This window comes from Emys orbicularis, chromosome 13 (assembly GCF_028017835.1).
Source record: "Emys orbicularis isolate rEmyOrb1 chromosome 13, rEmyOrb1.hap1, whole genome shotgun sequence".
Lineage (NCBI taxonomy): Eukaryota > Metazoa > Chordata > Testudines > Emydidae > Emys > Emys orbicularis.
The window spans coordinates 1,692,901-1,711,575 of record NC_088695.1 but is presented as its reverse complement, the minus strand read 5'-3'; the positions used below and the strand labels follow the sequence as shown (position 1 = coordinate 1,711,575).

At 50.1% G+C, this 18,675-nt stretch overlaps 1 protein-coding gene across 1 annotated transcript in view; it reads right to left on the bottom strand.

The window, feature by feature from the left end:
• Positions 1-1,215: 1,215 nt before the first annotated feature.
• LOC135887342 (tripartite motif-containing protein 10-like) overlaps positions 1,216-18,675 on the bottom strand; it is a 30,253-nt gene continuing 12,793 nt past the window's right edge. Inside the window, exons 2-7 of the mRNA XM_065415106.1 lie at positions 16,491-16,586; positions 13,803-14,033; positions 9,925-9,947; positions 5,891-6,006; positions 4,160-4,192; positions 1,216-1,736 (exon numbers count right to left, since the gene is read on the bottom strand). Of these exons, the coding sequence (XP_065271178.1) occupies positions 1,216-1,736; positions 4,160-4,192; positions 5,891-6,006; positions 9,925-9,947; positions 13,803-14,033; positions 16,491-16,586 (1,020 nt within the window). The remainder of the gene's footprint in view (positions 1,737-4,159; positions 4,193-5,890; positions 6,007-9,924; positions 9,948-13,802; positions 14,034-16,490; positions 16,587-18,675) is intronic.

Sequence of the window (18,675 nt, the reverse complement as noted above, 5' to 3'; positions counted from 1 at the left end):
CCTCCCACCCTGAAACTCCCTCCTAGAGCCTGCATCCCCTCCCCCCATACCCTCTCACCACACACACACACCCCAGAGCCTGCACCCCCACCCCCTGGCCAACAGATCAGTGTCCGATCCTCCCTTGCATCTGTGTCAGGAACCACAGATCTCAAAGGGTTTCAGAGGCATCGCCGTGTTAGTCTGTATCAGCAAAAACAACGAGGAGTCCTTGTGGCACCTTAGAGACTAACACATTTATTTGGGCATAAGCTTTCGTGGGCTAGAACCCACTACATCAGATGCATGGAGTGGAACATACAGTAGGGAGGTATAAATACACAGCACATGAACAGATGGGAATTGCCTTACCGAGGGGGGGGGTCAGTGCTAACGAGCTAATTCAATGAAGGTGGAAGTGGGCGACTTTCAACAGTCAACAAGACTCAAACGCTGGCCCACAGGGCGCTTAGGAGCTCGTCAGTCCAAATCCACCACCCAGTGTCCTGCTAACGCTGCTAGAATAGCCGCTGAAGGGGAGCAGAGGACTCCAGTCCTGGGCTCTGATTGGTGGAACCCTGGGGGGCCCGACGGGTCCCCAGCCTCTGTGTCCCCCAAGCCAAGGGGCAGGACGTTGTCTGTGCAGCTGGGTCCTCCCTGCTCAGTTCTGCTTCCCCTGCGATACCTGCTCCTGATCTCCTGGGAATCTTTCCCCACATGACGCCTGGTTTGCCCTCTGGTCTGTCCCCCGCACCTCTGTCTCTTCAGCCAGGCCTCCCCCCTGGTCCCTCCTCCCCCCAGCCCCTTCAGCCAGGCTTCCCGCCTGCTCCCCCCTCCCCCCAGCCCCTTCAGACAGGCCTCCCCCCTCCTCTCCCCTCCCCCCAGCCTCTTCAGCCAGGCCTCCCCCCTGCTCCCTCCTCCCCCCAGCCCCTTCAGCCAGGCCTCCCCCCTGCTCTCCCCCCCCCCCCAGCCCCTTCAGCCAGGCCTCCCCCTGCTCCCCCCCCCAGTTGAGGGGTCTCTCCCTGGCCCTCGGCTGGGTCCCTCCCATAGGGGGGCTCCCTCCATCCTTGGTGGGACCCCCCCCCCAGTCTACACAGAGTTGGCCTCCTAGGAGCACAGAGACCCAGCCTAGAGCCTCACACAGACCTCCACAGCCATAGAGCGTCACCCCCCCTGCAGCCCTGTCTGACTGGGCTGGCTGAGTCCTCCAGGTCATAGAGATCAGGGGGGTGGGGGCTAGAGGAGCCGCACACTAACAACACCAACCCAGAAGAATGGGCGGATTCTCTCCCCGGCGAAAGAGGCCGGCGGGAAAGTGACGATCGGGTCCCTGCGACCAGCATCGAAAAACGCCACCCGCCCCCGTTCATAGTCCAGACAAACCCGGATCCTGTGGGGTGCCCGGCTCGGGGGGAAGGGGATGCGCTGCACAGGGGACGTGAGAGCCCAGTACTGATCCTCATCGCACTCCACAGCCCAGATCCCCTGCTCAGGGTTAAAGCTGATCTCTCCCTTCCTGCTCACAGACTCTCTGGCCACCCCCACAAAACAGAATCCCCCCCCCTCCACCTCCACCTCCACCTCCCAGTAATGTCGGCCCGAGGTGAATCCCTGACAGCCCAGCACACAGCGCTCAGTGTCAAATCTCTCAGGGTTGTTGGGCAGATCCTGCCATCTGTCTCCACATCTCACACTTTTCCGATCCGCAGACACGATGAGGTCGGGATGGGCCGTGTCTGGATCCAGAGTCACGTTCGCTGCAGAGAGAGAATCAGAGCGTGAGGGGCAGAGCTCAGCCCTGGGGCAGGGTCTGATCGTGTCAGTGACAGAACCTGCCCCAGCTGGGGAGTGAACCAGGCAACCTCCTGCCTCCAGGATTTACCCAGCTGTGCCTGGGGAGCAGCGCTGAGATCTCAGCCATGGGCAGGGGGGATTCACACCCTGACAGAGCCAGTTCAGTGACAGAGTGAAGGGATCAGCTCCACTGAGCCAGGCCCCCAGACCCAGTGTCTGAGTTCAGTGAGTCCATCCTTGTGCTTGGGGGAAAGACAAGGGGGGTTAGAGGGAGGTGGGTTTAAGCCACCTGTGTCCTTCCTTTAGTCTCCCTGGCCCCTCGTTACAGGGGCCTCAGGGCTGCAAAGCAGAGAGCAGCCAGAGCGTGATGCCTCCTGTCTATGCCCCCAAAAGAGCCTTCCCTTGGGGAGGGCGAATCGGGGCAACTGCTCCAGGCCCTGCGCTTTGGGGGGCCCCGCGGGATGGAGCGATTGGCCGGCACAGTTGGTCCCAGAAGAGACGAATCCGTCACTTCCACCCTGGACCCCGCACTCCCCTAGGACTGGCCCTGGCTCTTAGCATGTCCCAAACCCACTCCTACAATAACAGCTGGGAGCAGAGTTGCTGTGGAGCCCCTGTGCCAACTTCACACGGACGGGGGGGGGGGGCTCCCTGGCACAGGGGCTATTTTCTGGGGTCTGTTTCCAGGCACATTAAGGCCCCTTTGCTCTGACAGAGCAGCACAAAAGGGCCTGACAATCAGGCCCTGGAATCTTTCCCCACCTGCCCCCACCTCTCCCCACAGATGTGATTAGAGATCCCGGCATCATAGGAGGCTCCCAGCAGATTACAGGGAATCCAACGTCCCCCTGTCCCATGATGCAACTCTTCACACCCCGGCTCCTTGCAGAGCCCCCTCCCTCCTAACGATCAGCCAGCTAAGCACTAGAAAACCTGCTTTTATAGAGACCCCACTGGCCCCCCATGACTGTGTGTAGCTGCGGGGGGGTGAGGACACCGCACACTTACTGAACGGCTGCTCGGCTTGTGCTGGTCTATCGGGGACTTTCCAAACCCCACACTGCTGGCCCCAAGGCTATGCAATGGCTAATACAGTATTGCCAACTTCAAGGGATCAAATCTCATGAGATTGGCCCAACAATCATGACATGTTTAAAAGGATTCTAGTGTGGTTTCTAGGTCAGTCTCTTGCTGTTTGAACTCCCCTGGCCCCTCCCCAGGGTGTGCGCATGTGACAATCAGTGTCGCCCACTCTCCCACATGTCCTGGAGAAGGGGATTTTGAGCTGCAGCAGCTCTCACCGCCACATCTGCCTGTCTCCTGCCCAGCAATTAATCCTGTCCCCCAGCCCCCATCAGTTCTGTCCCCATCCAACCCCCCCATTCAGTCCCCCAGCCCCCATCATCACCCCCCCATCAGTTCAGCACCCCTACCCCACTGCCCTCAGTTCACCCTCCCAGCACTCACCCTATCTGCTCAGAACCCACCATCAATACAGCCCCCCCAGCCCATCAGCCCCCCGCTCACTTCAGGCCCCCTGCAGCCCCCAGGCCATAATAAACCCCTACAGCCCCACCGCTGCTCCTCCTGGGGTTCTTCACCCTCCCTAGGCCTGGGGGCTACAGTGGGGGCCCCTCTCCCACTTCCCAGGCTGGCAGGGGAGCAGCCGCACTGGGGTGGTGACAACGGGAGCCCCAGCCGCGCCCAGGGCAGCTGACAGGATTTCTAAGTAACATTAAGCCTCATTTTTAGAACTCTCAAATGTCGGGATTTTTTTTCAGCCACAGCTCTATGGTGAGATCATGAGTGAGGCTTAATTTTACTCAGAAATCGCATCTCTCACGATTAATTCGTGAGAGTTGGCATGTCTGCGAATAGGTGATGGCTACCTAACCCCTTTGGACATTTTGAACATTTTTTCTTTTGATTTATAAAGTAGAGAGAGGAAACAGAAATGTCTATTTTTGTATGCTGAATTTTCCCATTCTTCATTGTACCACTTGTGCATTTCCTAATAATAATAATATTGCCAGGGGATGTGATGTATGCGCATAAAGAGTTCTGAAAATGAGGTGAGATGTTCCTCTCTGATTTTCCAAAAGGCTCATTTTTAAACTCTTAGATCTCTATGGAGATACACTGCTCGCCCCCTCTCCCGCCCCCCAGCCCATCTGGTTACCCCAACCACTAGTTACAAATTCTAAATTCTAATAGAGAAAAGAATCGACTTTTCTCTTTTTAGGGAAGATCTGTGTAGCCACCAGTAATATGTTGCTCAGCTCCTGTCAAATGCAAAATTGAAACAAAACCTGAACTATGGTGCTGCCAATGAGCCACCATAATTCATAGGAAAGTTTTCACTCACCCTTTGATCCGAGAACGTTACCTTTGTCCATCTGCTGGCTAGATGACAGTGAGTCTACAGGAAGAAATGGGTGAAAAAGATGAAGTGTCAGGTTGTCATGTTGAGGAATATATTCACATTGTTAATGTTCTAACACAAAAGCAAAATGAAAAGAAAACAAACTTTATGAAGTTCTAGTTAAGGAGGTTAAGTGCAATTCAGACCAGTACAAACCATTACACACCTCACTAAAAAATAACCACAAACATTAAAAACTAAGGACACGACCTAAGGTTACATGACAGACCCAGAGATGTTTTACCAGCAATTCAACACCTGTGGCTGGCCCATGACAGCTGACTTGGGCTCGCAGGGCTGGGGCAATGGGGCTGTTTAATTGCAGTGTAGATGCTCGGGCTTGGGCAGAGGCCTGGGCTCTGGGACCCTGTGACGGGAGAGGGTCGCAGAGCCCAGGTTCCAGCCCGAGCCCGAACCTCGTGAGCCGGAGTCAGCGCACACGGGCCAGCCACGGGTGTTTAATTGCTGTGTAGAGAAACCCTCTGAAACCAACACATAATTCACAGACAGACCCATACACAGACACTTTTTCACTGATTAGCATTCAATCAACTTTAAATCTGCCCCTGAACCATTAGTACTTAGTAAACTGGCTCATCCTTCCTGACAGCCCTGGGGGTCTCGTTATCTCCAGCTCAGGAGGATAAAAGGTGCAGAATCTCTAAAGCAGGGGTGGGGAACCTATGGCTCACAGGCTAGATCCGGCCTGTTGCTAAATTTCATCCGGCCCGCAGCCCTGCCGGACCCCTCCCCCGCCATGGGGATGGAGCCGCAAGTGCCGACTCTCCCCGGCGTGGGGGGAAGCCCCAAGTCTCTGCGCAGAGCTGTGGGAACTAGGAGTGCGGAGGGTGCTGAAGCACCCCCCAGATTTTGCGTGGGGTCCCAGCTGCCAGCCCCACGCCCAGGGTCCCAGCTGGCTGCTGGACCCCTGCCCGGGGCTCTGGCCCTGGTACCGCACGCAGGGTCCCGTCAGCTGGCCCTGCACCCGGGGCTCTGCTCCCGCCCCCAGCTGTGGTCCCAGCCTCAGCCCCCTTACCCCTGTCCACATCCTGCCCCACCCTCCCGGAGCCATGGCCCAGTCTTGGCCCCAGCTCTGGGGAGAGGGGGCACAGACAGGGGTAAGGGGGGTGCCAGGTAAAAAGTTTGGGGACCACTGGCTTTCAGCACCCCCACAGTAAAAATTGTTCCAGCGCCACTGCCTACACCCCCTGTGGGGCTGGAGCCGAGAGCGCCGTCTCGGCCTGCTGCGGGGGGAAGCCCCTAGCCTCTGTGCCCCCTCTCTGTCCCCCTGCAGGTGAGTGGCCCAGGATTGATTTTTTTCCATGAGTCAATGGCCCATGATAGAAAAAGGTTTCCCAGCCCTGCTCCAAAGCAAGAGAGGGACTTTGGTGACACAGGAGGACTTGCAGACAAAAAATCCAAACAAACATACTTCAAAAACAGTGAATTCAGCAGGAAGCTCAAGCTCAGGTTAACGTTCATAGCTGCTAGGAAAGGAAACCCCCAGGGAGTCCGAATGCAGGCCCCTAACCCAGTGTGTATGTGCTGTATTGAGAGCTGAGGAGGGAATTCGTAGGTTCCAAATGATTAGTTGACTATCTCCAGCCACAATCATTGTCCCTAGGAGATTTCCCCAGCTCTGTCAATTATCAGTGTAATATAGATGAGAAAATTCCCCAGGTGACTCTTTATTACCTTTGAATTTCTTCATTCTGGTCTCCAGAGAGGCATTTCTTTGAGAAGATTCCCAGATTCTCCGTTTCAGTTCTGAAGAAAAGGCCACTGGGTCGTTGAACTTCTCCCTCTCGCATCTGAAGAAGAACCCAGTGTTACTCGTTGTGGAGTTCGTTCATATTTGTGTTTTACTCACATGTATTTCATTCTAGTGAATGGTTGTAGCTCAGCAGACCCTGGAGGATTAAAGTCTCTATTGCCCCAGGAATAGGTCCAATCCCAGCTTGGACACTACAAGCTTCCCCTTCATTTTGGTGAGACCGATATTGGAAAACTGCCTCCAGTCCTGGTGCCCCCATTTTAAAATGGATGTTGAGAAAGTGGAGCCGGTGCAGAGAAGACCCACAAAACTGATGTGAGGGCTGGTAGAAATGCCTCACACTGGGAGACCCCTGGCACTTGAGTGTGGGGTATAAATACCGTCATGGGGAGAACAGACTTGGTACTAAAGGGCTCCTCAGTTTAGCAAACAAAGGCACAACAAGGACCAATTGCTGGAAGCTGAAGCCAGAGAAATTCCAATGGGAAATCAGACAGACATTGTTAAGAGTGTGGGTGGATTAACCATTGGAAGAAACTGCGAAGGGAAGTGGTAGATTCTCCATCTCTGGACAGGGGCGCCAGAACAGGGGTGCCATGGCCCTATCACTTTTAAAAGTGGGAGAGCTCTGCTCTCTCCCTTTGTACCTGCCTTAAAGGCAAGTGATGGGGGGAGGGGCGGAGAGGAGCAAGCAGAGGGCGGGGCTTCAGGGAAGAGGCAGCACAGGGGTGGGGCCATGGTTTGGGCACCGGTGCCCCCCCCCACACTTCTAGGGAGCTTCAAGTGTTACTGTCTGTTGATGTCTTTAAATCTAGACTGAATGGCTTTCTGGAAGGTGCTTTAGTCAACGCACGTTAGGATTTACTCAAGTACAAGTTATTGGGGTGAATACATGAATAACGGGATGAAATTTAAGGACCTGCAATACATAGACACCAACTCTGTGGGTGCTCCAGGGCTGGAGCACCCACAGAAAAAATAGCCCCACAGATCAGCTTCCCCCCAACACCCCAGCGCCTCCCGCCCGCTAGCTGGCCCTGCCGATCAGTTCCTCCCCCTGCCTCCCAGCGCCTCCCACCCACCGGGAATCAGCTGTTCAGCAGCGGGCAGGATGCGCTTGGGGGTGAGGGGGTGGAGCAAGGGCAAGAAGAGGCTGGGCAGGGCAGGAAGAGGCGGGGCAGGGCCTTGGGGGAAGGGCTGGAGTGGGGGAAGGTCCCTGGGCTAAGCAGGGGTCTAACACCCCCAGGGGAATGAGAAAGCCTGTGCCGTGATATATAGGAGGCCAAATGTGATGAACTTAGGGTCCTTTCTGGCCTTCAACTTTATGCATCTATGAAACTCAGTGATACCATGTAGCAATGAGTTCCATGGGTTAATAATGAATTGTGTAAAAAAAAAAAGTATTTCCTTTTCTCAGCTTTACACTGGTTCCTTTCAGTTGCACTGAACATCCCCTTGGTCTTGTATTGTGAGTGTGGGTAAGCAGGATGCCCTGACTTATATCCTGTACACCATTAAAGGGAGATAATTAGTGACAATCCTTGTGGTGATGTAGATACCTATCATACCAGGACCTGGAGTGAGCCCCACTAACCCATTTCAAAGATAATTTATGTTCTTATTTAGTTCTTTGGATACATACAATGGTCAGTCCACTAGCACAGGGGTTCTCAGCTTACAAAGGCCAGTGTGTGTCCACTCCACACTGAGGGACGGCAAACTACTGAATGAACTTGCACTGCCCAGGGAGCCTTGAGCAGTGTGAGTCGGTGCAGTTCTGGGGGGCAGGGCTGGAGCTGGGGAGAACTGGCTGGCGCCTTCTATTGCTGGTCCATCAATGGCTGGGAGATGATTCATGTAACACAGCTGGGCGGGTCCCTGCCCATAGGTGTCTGTGTCAGCGCAGGGCCTGTCAGGCTTGTAGCTTGACATCAGCATCACGGGGCGAGAGGCAGCCCAGGGTTGGGGATTTGGAGGGCTCCCCAGTCCCACAGTCCAAGTTGCACCCCGGGAACCCGTCACACTGATGTAAATCTCCCTTGTGGCAAATTAAACCGATTACTTCTTGTTCTGCCCTCAGGGGACTTGAAGACCAACTGATCACCACTCTCTGTAGAACAGCCTCAGACAGATTTGAAGACTGTTATCAGGCCCTGCCTCAGTCTTCTCTTCTCTAGACTAAACACACCCATTTATTTCTACCTTTCCTCACAGCTCATCCATTCTAAACCTCGGATCATTTCTGTTGCTCTCCTCTGAACTCTCTCCAATTTTTCCACATCTTTCTGAAAGTGTGGTGCCCAAAACTGGACACAGGATTCCAGGTGAGGCCTCACCGGGGCAAGAAGGGTGGAACAACGTCCTCCTGTGTCTTACATACAACACTCCTGTTAATACATCTGTGGTGGGCTGTTCACCCCACATCAGCCCCCCAAAGGAGTGAAGGAAGCTGAGAAAGAGGAGATTAGTGAGAGAGGCCACACATGAGGGGTTTAGGCCAGAGAAGCAACCTCTGATTGGACAGTGAAGCTCAGCTGAGCAGGTGGGGGCTGGGCTAGTATAAAGCCAGGAAGCTGGCAACAGAAATCGGCTGCAGTGAGAAAGTCTGCAGCCACCCTCTGTGCATTTGAAAGGGAAAGAGGGAAACCAGGGAAAGAATAGCATGCTAGGAGCCTGGCCCTGAGGGAAGGGAGTACTTAGAATCATCGGGTTAGAGGGGACTGCAATGGTCATATAGTTTAACCCCTATAAGAGAGAAGGGCGGAGAAGAAAGCCTATGGGAGGTGAGTAGGAAGCAGCCCAGGGAGAGAGCAGACCTTGCCTGCATGTGGTAGGGTCCCTGAGCTGGGCCCTGGAGCAGTGGGCGGGCTCGAGTTCCCCTACCAGCATTGCCTGGGCAGTGGGACCAGGGACACTCTATACCCCAGAAGGGGAAACCATTTAGTGACCTGGCTGCAGGGCTGAGTCACGAAGAAGAAGCTGCAGCTCTTGGAGTGAGAGATGAGGCTGCAGAGTGAGAGAGAGACAACGGGGGAGAGACTGCAAGGGGAGGGGTTGGCCCTGGAAGAGAGCTAATCCCCAGAACAGCCAGGAGGAGGCACCACCTGCGGTGAATACAGCAACCTGGGACAACATCCCACAATGACATTTGCCTTTTTCACAAGAGCATCACACTGCCGACTCGTTCAATGTGTGATCCACTTGAACCCCCAGATGTTTTTCCGCAGTCCTGCTGCCTAGCCAGTTATTCCCAATTTCATAGTTGTACATTTGATTTTTCCTTCCAAAGTGCAGCACTTTGTCTTTATTGAATGTCCCCTTCAATCGATTTTAATCCTTCCTCCCTCTGCCCTTTGTCTCTTGTGTCTATTTAGACTGTAAACGCCCTGGGGCAGGGACTGTCTCTGTCTGTGTGTCTGTGCAGCACCCAGCATGTTGGGCCCTGGTTTTGCCTTGACCCTCTAGGCACTGCCATAGTGCTACTGATAACAGCACATTATAAACTCCTTAGAGCAGGGAATGTCTCTTCCATGATATCTCTTGCCACGCCCAGCACACGGATAGAGCTCACTGCATAATAAGAAACAATTAATAAACAGCTCATTGAACAGTCATCAGATGGCCCTGACTTTCCATCCCTACCCACCTAGGTGGAGTTTGGAATCTATGACCTAGAATGACAGACCCATTCTCCATCCCCAGTCTCCTGAGGTCTCCATTCCACCAGCCACACTACAAATCAATACCCTGTCTGTAGGTAAATCACTCTTTTCTCAGGCTGCTCTATTCTGGAGTCTAGTCAAAATGATAACAGCACCAAGATTAGATTTATCAGAGGGAGATTGGGAACCAGCCCCACACTCTGCACTTCTGGACTATGGGGAGCCACATCTCATGTTTAAAATCCCTTCCCTGCACTGGGAAGTGAAAGGGAGAGTGAGAAGGAGCCACCTACCTGCTCAAGGTGCCTTTGATGTCCTAGAGGAGAAAGATAAAAGGAAATTCAGTCCCATATCTCATACTAAGGATCCCTCCTGCTCTGGAGGGTACTCACTTTGTCTTCACAGTTTGAGATTCAAAGAGAAATTATTTGTTATTTATTAATGCAAACAAAAACATTACATGTGTTGCCTTTGCGCCTTTGGAGAAGTGCTCTGACTGCAGGATCTGGGCCCAGGAAGTTTGTATAAGGAGGCACACAGGCTCTTTGTGTAACAACATTTGGATAACCACCCGGCACATGGAAGCAGAGGGCTCAGTCTTGTTATGTGCTGAACAAGGATCTTCCGAACACTCACAGGTGTGGGGAAGATCCCCTCCTGCAGACTCCAGGGGATGCAGAGGGAGGGATGCCCCCATACTGTGCTGCCCACATGCTGAAAACTCTCTCCCCACTCACCCACAAACATTCTGAAGGCCCGTCCTGTGGGCTTCTTGACAGCCACAGGGAGGTGGGGCTGGGTGAGAACAATGGGTGTGGGGTACAGAGTAACAGAGGGCCATTCACCGTCCTAAGCCCTAGGATCAATGCAGGAAACCTGAGGAGTGAAGAATGCTGCCCACAGCAGATACTGGCTCCAACAGAGAATTTGACCCTAGATATCAGCTAGAGAAGTCCAGGATGCTACGTTTTATTTCTCGCCTTTTTTAAAAATTTCCTAGTTAGAGGCATTTTTTGAAAAATAAAATCATTAGAAGGTTTTTGCAATTCTAACGACTACTTACACTTTCAGGCTACCATAAGTAACGAACAGCTCCTATCTAACTTCAGTTCTGGCAGAGAAAATCACAACAGCCTCAGACCTCATGTATCAATTTTAAGGCCACTATTTTCCCTTTTTGTGGTGTGTAGGAAGAGTGGCAAAATGAGGCTTTAAAGTGAAACTCAACTTCAATCTTAGCTATTTCCATAATTAAAGGCTGGTTCCATCTTTAATCTTTTGGAGTTAGTGTTTAGAACACAGGAAATGCCAGACTGGCTCAGACTTGAGTCCATCTGGTCAGTATTCTGTCTCCAAAGGTAGACAGTGCCAGATGCTTTAGAGGAAGGTGTAAGATGATCTGACCCCCACATTCTCATCCTGCTCTCTAATAGTTAGTGACTGGCTGAAGCAATGAAGCATGAGGTTTAATATCACTCTGCATATTGTGTTATCCATACAAATATCCAATCACTTTTGAGTTTTGCTAAATGCTTGGTCTGAACGACATCTGGTGGCAATGAGTTCCACAGTCTAATTACGTGATGTGTGAAAAAGTGTTCATTGGATCAGTTTTGAATTTGTCACCTTCTAATTTGATTGAATGTCCCTTTGTTCTTGCATTATGAGACAGGGAGAACAGAATTCAGAGTTTGCCATTTTTGGAGGAGTCTTCTCCCACTAGAATTCAAATGAAGAATTTTTTTCATTTAGGACTTGATCCTATGCCCGTTGTACTCAAGAAGTATATTTCCATTGACTTTAAAGGGCATTTTATGAAGACCTTAAGGAAAAATAATGTATATTTTAGCAATACTGTATGTTCTGACCTTTCACTCTGTGATTCTCTGTACCTCGGGGGAACACCCTGCACCCCCATGTTCATCCTTATAAAATGATTGTGTGGTATCCAATGCAATGTTTGTCATGTCCAGTGTCTTCAGAAGGCTCATGATGCACTGAGCATTGTTGTTATAGTAATGTTATAGGTTGTAATTTCATGTATATAGTTATGAGGCTGAAAATGTGTCCTCATGGCTTAAAACATGCCCAGGCAAAACTCTCCAGGAGCAGAGGGGCAGTTCACACCTCATCAGGGCATGTATGGGACAAACCCAGCCCAGCCTCACAGGAACAAAGGACACTGGTCTAGGCAGAAACAAAGGATCTGTTGGACTTTCAAGTGAGTCACCTCCCTTTCCTTGGTCAGTTTGGGACTATGATGAGTTAATGCTCACCGTTGGGGGGCAAATCCAAGAGGGAAGAAAGAATATGATAAAAGGGAGAGATGTTTGCCATGCTCTTCCTCTCTCTTCCACTTCCATCTACAGACATCACCACCAAGCGACTGAAGCTCTGATCAAGGGGGAGAGCCTGGCCGAAGGGCAACCAGCCAGCCTGTGGTGAGAAGCATCTAAGTTTGTAAGGGCACTGAAAGTGTTAAGATCAGCTTAAAATGCACTTTGCTTTTATTTCATTTATAGACTCATAGACTCATAGACTTTAAGGTCAGAAGGGACCAATATGGTCATCTAGTCTGACCTCCCGCATGATGCAGGCCACAAAAGCTGACCCACCCACAACAGAATCCTCCAGGCTGCGACCCCTGCCCTATGCTGCGGAGGAAGGCGAAAAACCTCCAGGGCCTCTGCCAATCTACCCTGGAGGAAAATTCCTTCCCGACCCCAAATATGGCGATCAGTAGAACCCCGAGCATACAGGCAAGATTCTACAGCCGGACCCTCATTTTACCAGCGATGGCACGTTAATGCCTAATTGACTAAAATCACGTTATCCCATCAAACCATTCCCTCCATAAACTTATCAAGCCTAATCTTGAAGCCAGAGAGGTCTTTCGCCCCCACCGTTTCCCTCGGGAGGCTGTTCCAAAATTTCACCCCTCTGACGGTTAGAAACCTTCGTCTAATTTCAAGCCTAAACTTCCCCACGGCCAGTTTATATCCATTTGACCAAATCTGACTTCTTTTGCTTTGACTTATAATCACTTAAAATCTATCCTTTGCAGTTAATAAATTTGTTTATTCTCCCTGAAGCAGTGGTTTGGTTTGAAGCGTGTCAGAGACTCCCCTTGGTATAACAAGCCTGGTACATACTGTGACAGGGTCAGGCCAGATGGATACAGGAGAGAAGGCAGATATATTAGTCCCAGATTAAGTAGATCCCTTTTCCCTGGGTAAGGTAACTGGGGCAGTTCCAGAATAAGCAGGAACTTGCTGGAACCAATTAAGGCAGGCAGGCCTTAAACCTGAGTTTAAAAAGGACGTCACTTCAGTTTGTAGCGTGCATGTGAGGAGCTGGGAGCAAGAGGCACAAGGAGCTGAGAGTGAGAAGACATATTGCTGGAAGACTGGGGAGTACAAGCATTATCAGACACCGGGAGAAAGGTCCTGTGGTGAGGGTAAAGAAGGTGTTGGGAGGAGGCCACGGGGAAGTAGCCCAGGGAGTTGTAGCTGTCGCACAGCTGTACCAGGAGGCACTCTAGACAGCTGCAGTCTACAGGGCCCTGGGCTGGAACCCAGAGTAGAGGGCGGGACCAGGTTCCCCCCAAACCTCCCAACTCCTGATCAGACACAGGAGGAATTGACCTGGACTGTGGCTTCTACCAGAGGGGAAGGTCTCTGGGCTGTTCCCTGACCCACATGGTGAATCTCTGAGGCGAGGAAAATCTGCCAATAAGCGCAGGACCCACGAAGATAGAGGAGGAACTTTGTCACAATATCAATTTCTTTGTTAAATTGAAGAACTCATATAAGCTTGCAGTGCCCAGGGAGCATAGCTGGACACTGCAAGATGGACGTTCCTAGGGTTGTGCCTGGGACCGGAGATATTGGCTAGTGTCATTCGGTTACACAATCCAAGCAGCGACTGGCCAAAAGTGCTCACTCACATAGCTGGGAGCAGCTTACATGCTAGAGGGTGTGCGGGAACAGCCCAGGAGTGGGGTTCTCACAGCAGAGCAGGGCAAGGCTGGCTCTCAGAGTCGAGGATTGGAGTGACCTAGCAGATCACGGGTCCAGATAACACAAGGGGAACGTCACACACTCCTACACTCCAAAAGTGAAGGGTTTCTTGCCCCGTGAAAGGTTCTGGGGTGTTTCTAACACCGTCTCACCTGCAGGAATTCACTTGCTGGCAGCTGGCACTTCTGCTCCATCTCACTGATCAGGGAACTGAAAGAGGATATTTCCTCAGATAGTTTGGCAACATACTCAGCCCTTCCCTTTTCAATTTCCTGATTCAGCTCTTCCAACTGGGCCAGCCGGAGTCGCTCTTGTTCCTCCAGAAACTGGCGCAGTTGCTGAAATTCAGCCACAATCTTCTGCCTCTCAGTTTCCAGCTGTTTCTGAAATGAAGAGATACAAACAGAGAAAGCACAAGTCAAGGACAGGAACACGGAGTGAGTTATGGGACATTTTGTAAAGCCTTATGTATGCACACAGGAGCATGTCATTGCAACCCCAGAGAATTTAACTCCTGAAATTTTATGGAGAACAAATGCTATGCTCAGTAGACAGATGATTTTCCAATGAATTCTGAGGAATCCTAATGGGTGTTTAGAATATGAATGTATCTTGCATTATTAGGATATTCTGTTAACAGTGGCGTCTAGAAAACAAGAACCTTCAAACAACAGGAAGTACAGCAGGTGCGGGATCCAGAACTGGACAGGCCAGAGTTACGTCTGGGGAGCAAACAGTAGAACCTAAACTCAGAAGCGCTTGACTTGAACTGGGGAACAGAGGCTCTCCACAAAACACACCTAGATGAATAGGGCCATGTTTCTAAAACAGGCTTTAAAATCAGAGCACCAACAATTGCTCTGAGGAGTGTTGAATGCACAGGTTAGGATACAAACATTTTGTCACATCATAAATCTCCAATTTTATCCCACAGAGGGATTCTGAGCACAAATTGGGTGGCTGGCAAGACACCTTTTTGCAGGTTCAAATCTGAGTTTGCAGGGCATTTAGAAACGTGTGCATGTGAACTGGACACAAGCCCACCAATTCATGCTCTTTCTGGAGCACTCTAGCTCCTGATACCCCAGGAGCAAGAAACTTACATCATATTTAGAACCCAAATCTTCTTCACGGCAACGTCTAGCAGCGATATCACTAGGGCCGGTTCCAAAGCTCACCACAATCAATAGGAGCCTTTCCAATGACTTCAGTAGGATTTGGTGAGGTGTTAAGTGACCATCCTTCTCTGGGGCAGCAGATTTCTCTAGTGGCTGCCCGCACTCTTCTGTTGTGGTTATTGTTCGAGGGCTTTCCCTTAGCCCCGCCCCTCGTTCTTGTCACGCAGACAGAAAGCAGAAGACCAGAAGTCTAAAGCGCAGGCAATGCGATGTTTGCTGGGGTTAGTGCCAAGCAAGCATGTCCATAGCTCTACACGCCAGCAGAGACTTTACCCCACGTCTCCCTTTCCAGTTCTGAGCCTTGCCTGTGTCCCTGTTCCCCATTTCCTCCTTCTTAGCAGGTCCAAATATACTTGCAGTGCGCGCCCCTAGTCACACCCCTTACAACTTATGGGCATGTTCTGTTCTGGAGGGTCGTGAGTCTGGGGTCTTCATCCCATCTCTTCTGTATCCCATGGGAGGGATAAGGAGTAAGGTTGTGTCCTGGCCAAGGCCAGGCTTTTCTTTGGCTTTTAGTGTTTCTTCCTCCCCCGTCCCCATTTGCCCCACCTAACTGGTTGCTTGACCTTGGCTTGAGAGAGGAGCCAGGCAGCCTTCCAGTGTGTGCTCGTATATTACACTCCCACCATACCCTGTAACACTTTATCTGTTCTTATCTGTTCCCATTATACTAACAAACCCATCTGGCCAGGCAGAAGCCACACACAGTGTCTTTGTCCTTTGTTCTTCACACACATTAGTAAGGATGTCAGAGTATCAAAAGTCAAACCCAAAATTCTATCTCAGGATCACAAACAGGCTTATATGCTAACAGTTACGTCTGTTGAAAGTAAAGCCAAAAAATGGGGGAGGAATTTGCAAAAAAAAATGAAATTTCAAAGTTGTTTCCATTTTTCAGTGTTCAAAATGGGACTTTTAGTTTGAAAAATATCATGAAATAACTTGAAAAAAATTCACATTTCTGTTTCCCCTTTTTCCTAAAATGTAATAAAATAATGTCCATTTCCACCACCGCCCCATTTGTTCCTTTTATTCCATTCTCTCTGGAACACTTCAAAAGTTCTCCCATTTTAGAAAAATTGGCAAAAAGGAAAATCTAGGAGAAAAAACCTGGAAATTATTCATGTTATTGTATCAGTGGCTAAAGGGAGGAAATGGGGAAACAAAGGGATAAAAACATTTGAAATTTTGAAAAAAATGTCAGCTTTTTAAAACCAAAATGAAAACTTCAATTTGAAATGAAAATAAACATTTTTGTTCATTCTGAAATTTCCTGTCAAAAAGCTGATTTTTATTTATTTATTTATTTGCAAAAGACATTTTCCCATGGAAAAAAATTGTTTTCTACTAAATCCCGTTTTCCTACAGGATATTTTTGTGGTTGAATTTCGACCAGCTCTAGTTGAAAGACTAAAGGAGAAACTACTGTTAGCTAAACAAATTACATTCACATTATCAATGGAAATATCTGGATTATTAAAACTCTTTCCTTAATGCTCCATTTTCCTGTTTATACTCAATTAAATCAGAACAATGAGAATAAATAAGTAATAATCTTTCATGGAAGGGAAGATGTTGCTCAATGTTCTTCTTGTGTTAGACTAAGCAGGGTATCAATAATGTCCCTGCGCACGTTTGTCTCTGAGTAAGAACGGCACCTACCAGCAGTTCCTGGCTTGTATTTTCCCCACTCGATTTATACGACAGAATCTCGTCTCTCTCTTTTTTCAAAATCTCCAAACGGCTCCGAATTTGTTCCTAACAAAAGAAAAACTGGTTTAGTTTCAGTTGCTTTTGGAGGATTTTCCCCCATTTTATTTTTATTTTCAGGAATATTAAATGCATAATAAAATGGGTGAGTGCTCTAACCACATGACTATAGAGTCCTTCTCATGCTTGCAGTCTCTCTCTCTCCTGCAAATGACTCTCTAAGTATTCATCCCCAGTGGAACAGCTTCAGCAGGAGAGATGGAGGGAGCCCCACCTCAGAATATCCCATAGAGAGGTGGCAGATCCCTGTTCAAATCCCTTCTCCTCATCACGTAGAAGAGGGACTTGAACCTGTGGTCTCCCATGTCCCAGGTGAGTGCTCTAAACACTGGGCTAAAGACGATGAGGGAGAGCATTCTGTGAGTGAACTCACCTGTGGGGCCTCAGGCCGCCTACCAGATTAGGCCCCACACAGGAGTTAGGTGGCCTATGGCTGATCTTCCCTAGGGCTTAGCTGGGAAACAGGCATCAGGATGCCTTGAGCGAGGCAGCAGTGCGCATGGCCAGAAGCAGAAACACAGGTGCTGAGGGAACTAGTTACTGAAAACACAGAGGCCGAGGGAGTTTAGGCACCTCCAGGGCTCAGCAGGAGTTTTGTGAATTGCAGTGGAGGCTCAAACTGGGGTTTAGGCGCCTAAGTAAATACTGTGAATCGAGGCCTCACTGACAGAGAAACTGAGCTAAGGACGGGGCTTGACTGAGGCTTCACTGCCTCAGTGCACATGTGTTCGCTCTGCTCATGCTCACTGCGAATTTTCTGAGCAGTCTCAGAACCACACTGTCACCCAGGGCATGTTTTGATACAACACCGGCCTTGGCATTTCTAAGTGGGCCTGAGAAATAATCTTCCCCCCTCCCCCTACGCACAACCAATTCCTGACCCCCACTAAGCACTGGGATTGCCGGAGAATGTAGGGGAGAGTCAGTGATATGAGTCACTGGGACACCGTCCAAACAGATCTAACCCAGTGACACACAGAAACTGTGGGCATGTGGCAGCTTTAATTCTTCTTTACCCCCGCCCCCTACCCAAAAAGGGCAGCCGAGCTGCTTGATCCTTGCAACCATCGTGATAGATGTACATCAGTTACATTTTCAAGCCTCCCTGCTATAAAAGATATTTAACGTGTCTTGGTTTTCATTATGGAGAGGGACGAGAAGGAGAAAGGGGGGTGTTGCTTGGCTGAGGAGGAAAAGATGGTAAGAAATGGACATAATTCTTTCCCAGTTGCCAAAGCCGGTGTGTTCTCCTCCCTGATCCTCCACCTCCTTCCCCCCAGATAACAGGACCCCGGATCTTCATTTTGAAAATATGGTCACCCTACCCCTGCCTCCGCAGATTTCAAGAAATCTGCTGGAATGGGCCAGGCTCCCAACTGTTGTCCATTCTGTATGAGAAGCAAACCCTGTTCCCACTCTACAATGATTAAAAGGAAGCTGTGCGAGAGCTGGAACTTGTGGAGTTTCCTGCCTCCGTGTGGATTTTTCCCTGCACAGGGGATGCCCTTGCTCTAGGGCACACAAATCATACCCTGCTTTACATATCCTGGTACTATTAAAGCCATACAGCCCTGCTAGCGTGGGTGTAGTTACACCTGTATAACCGTGTATAGCTTATTCCTGTATGGAAAGGGAAACAAGCATTCCTGGCATCAGGCACCTTTATACCAGTTCAACTTGTATTCACACCGGGGGGGGGGGGGTTGCTGATATAACTCTTGTTTAAAAAAAAAATCCCAGCCCTCCCCAACACAGATCAGTACAAAAACTGTATGCAGAGCAGGCCTTAAAAACATGTCTCCTCAACGTTCTTCCTGTATGAAATCCCTTCTGCTTCTCTACCTTGTCACTGTAGGAACCTAGTTTTATTACGTTGCTGGTTTTATAGTCTCAAATGGCTGTTCTGATTGTTCGAGCATGTCTGGGCCGGGATCAGGGCTGGCTCTAGCTTTTTTGCCACCCCAAGCAAAAAACAAAAACAAAAAAAAGCGGGGCGGTCGGAGCCGCAAAGTAAAAAAGAAACAAACAAAAAAACACAACTGTGTGGGGTGGCCAGAGCATGGGTGCAGGGGGACTC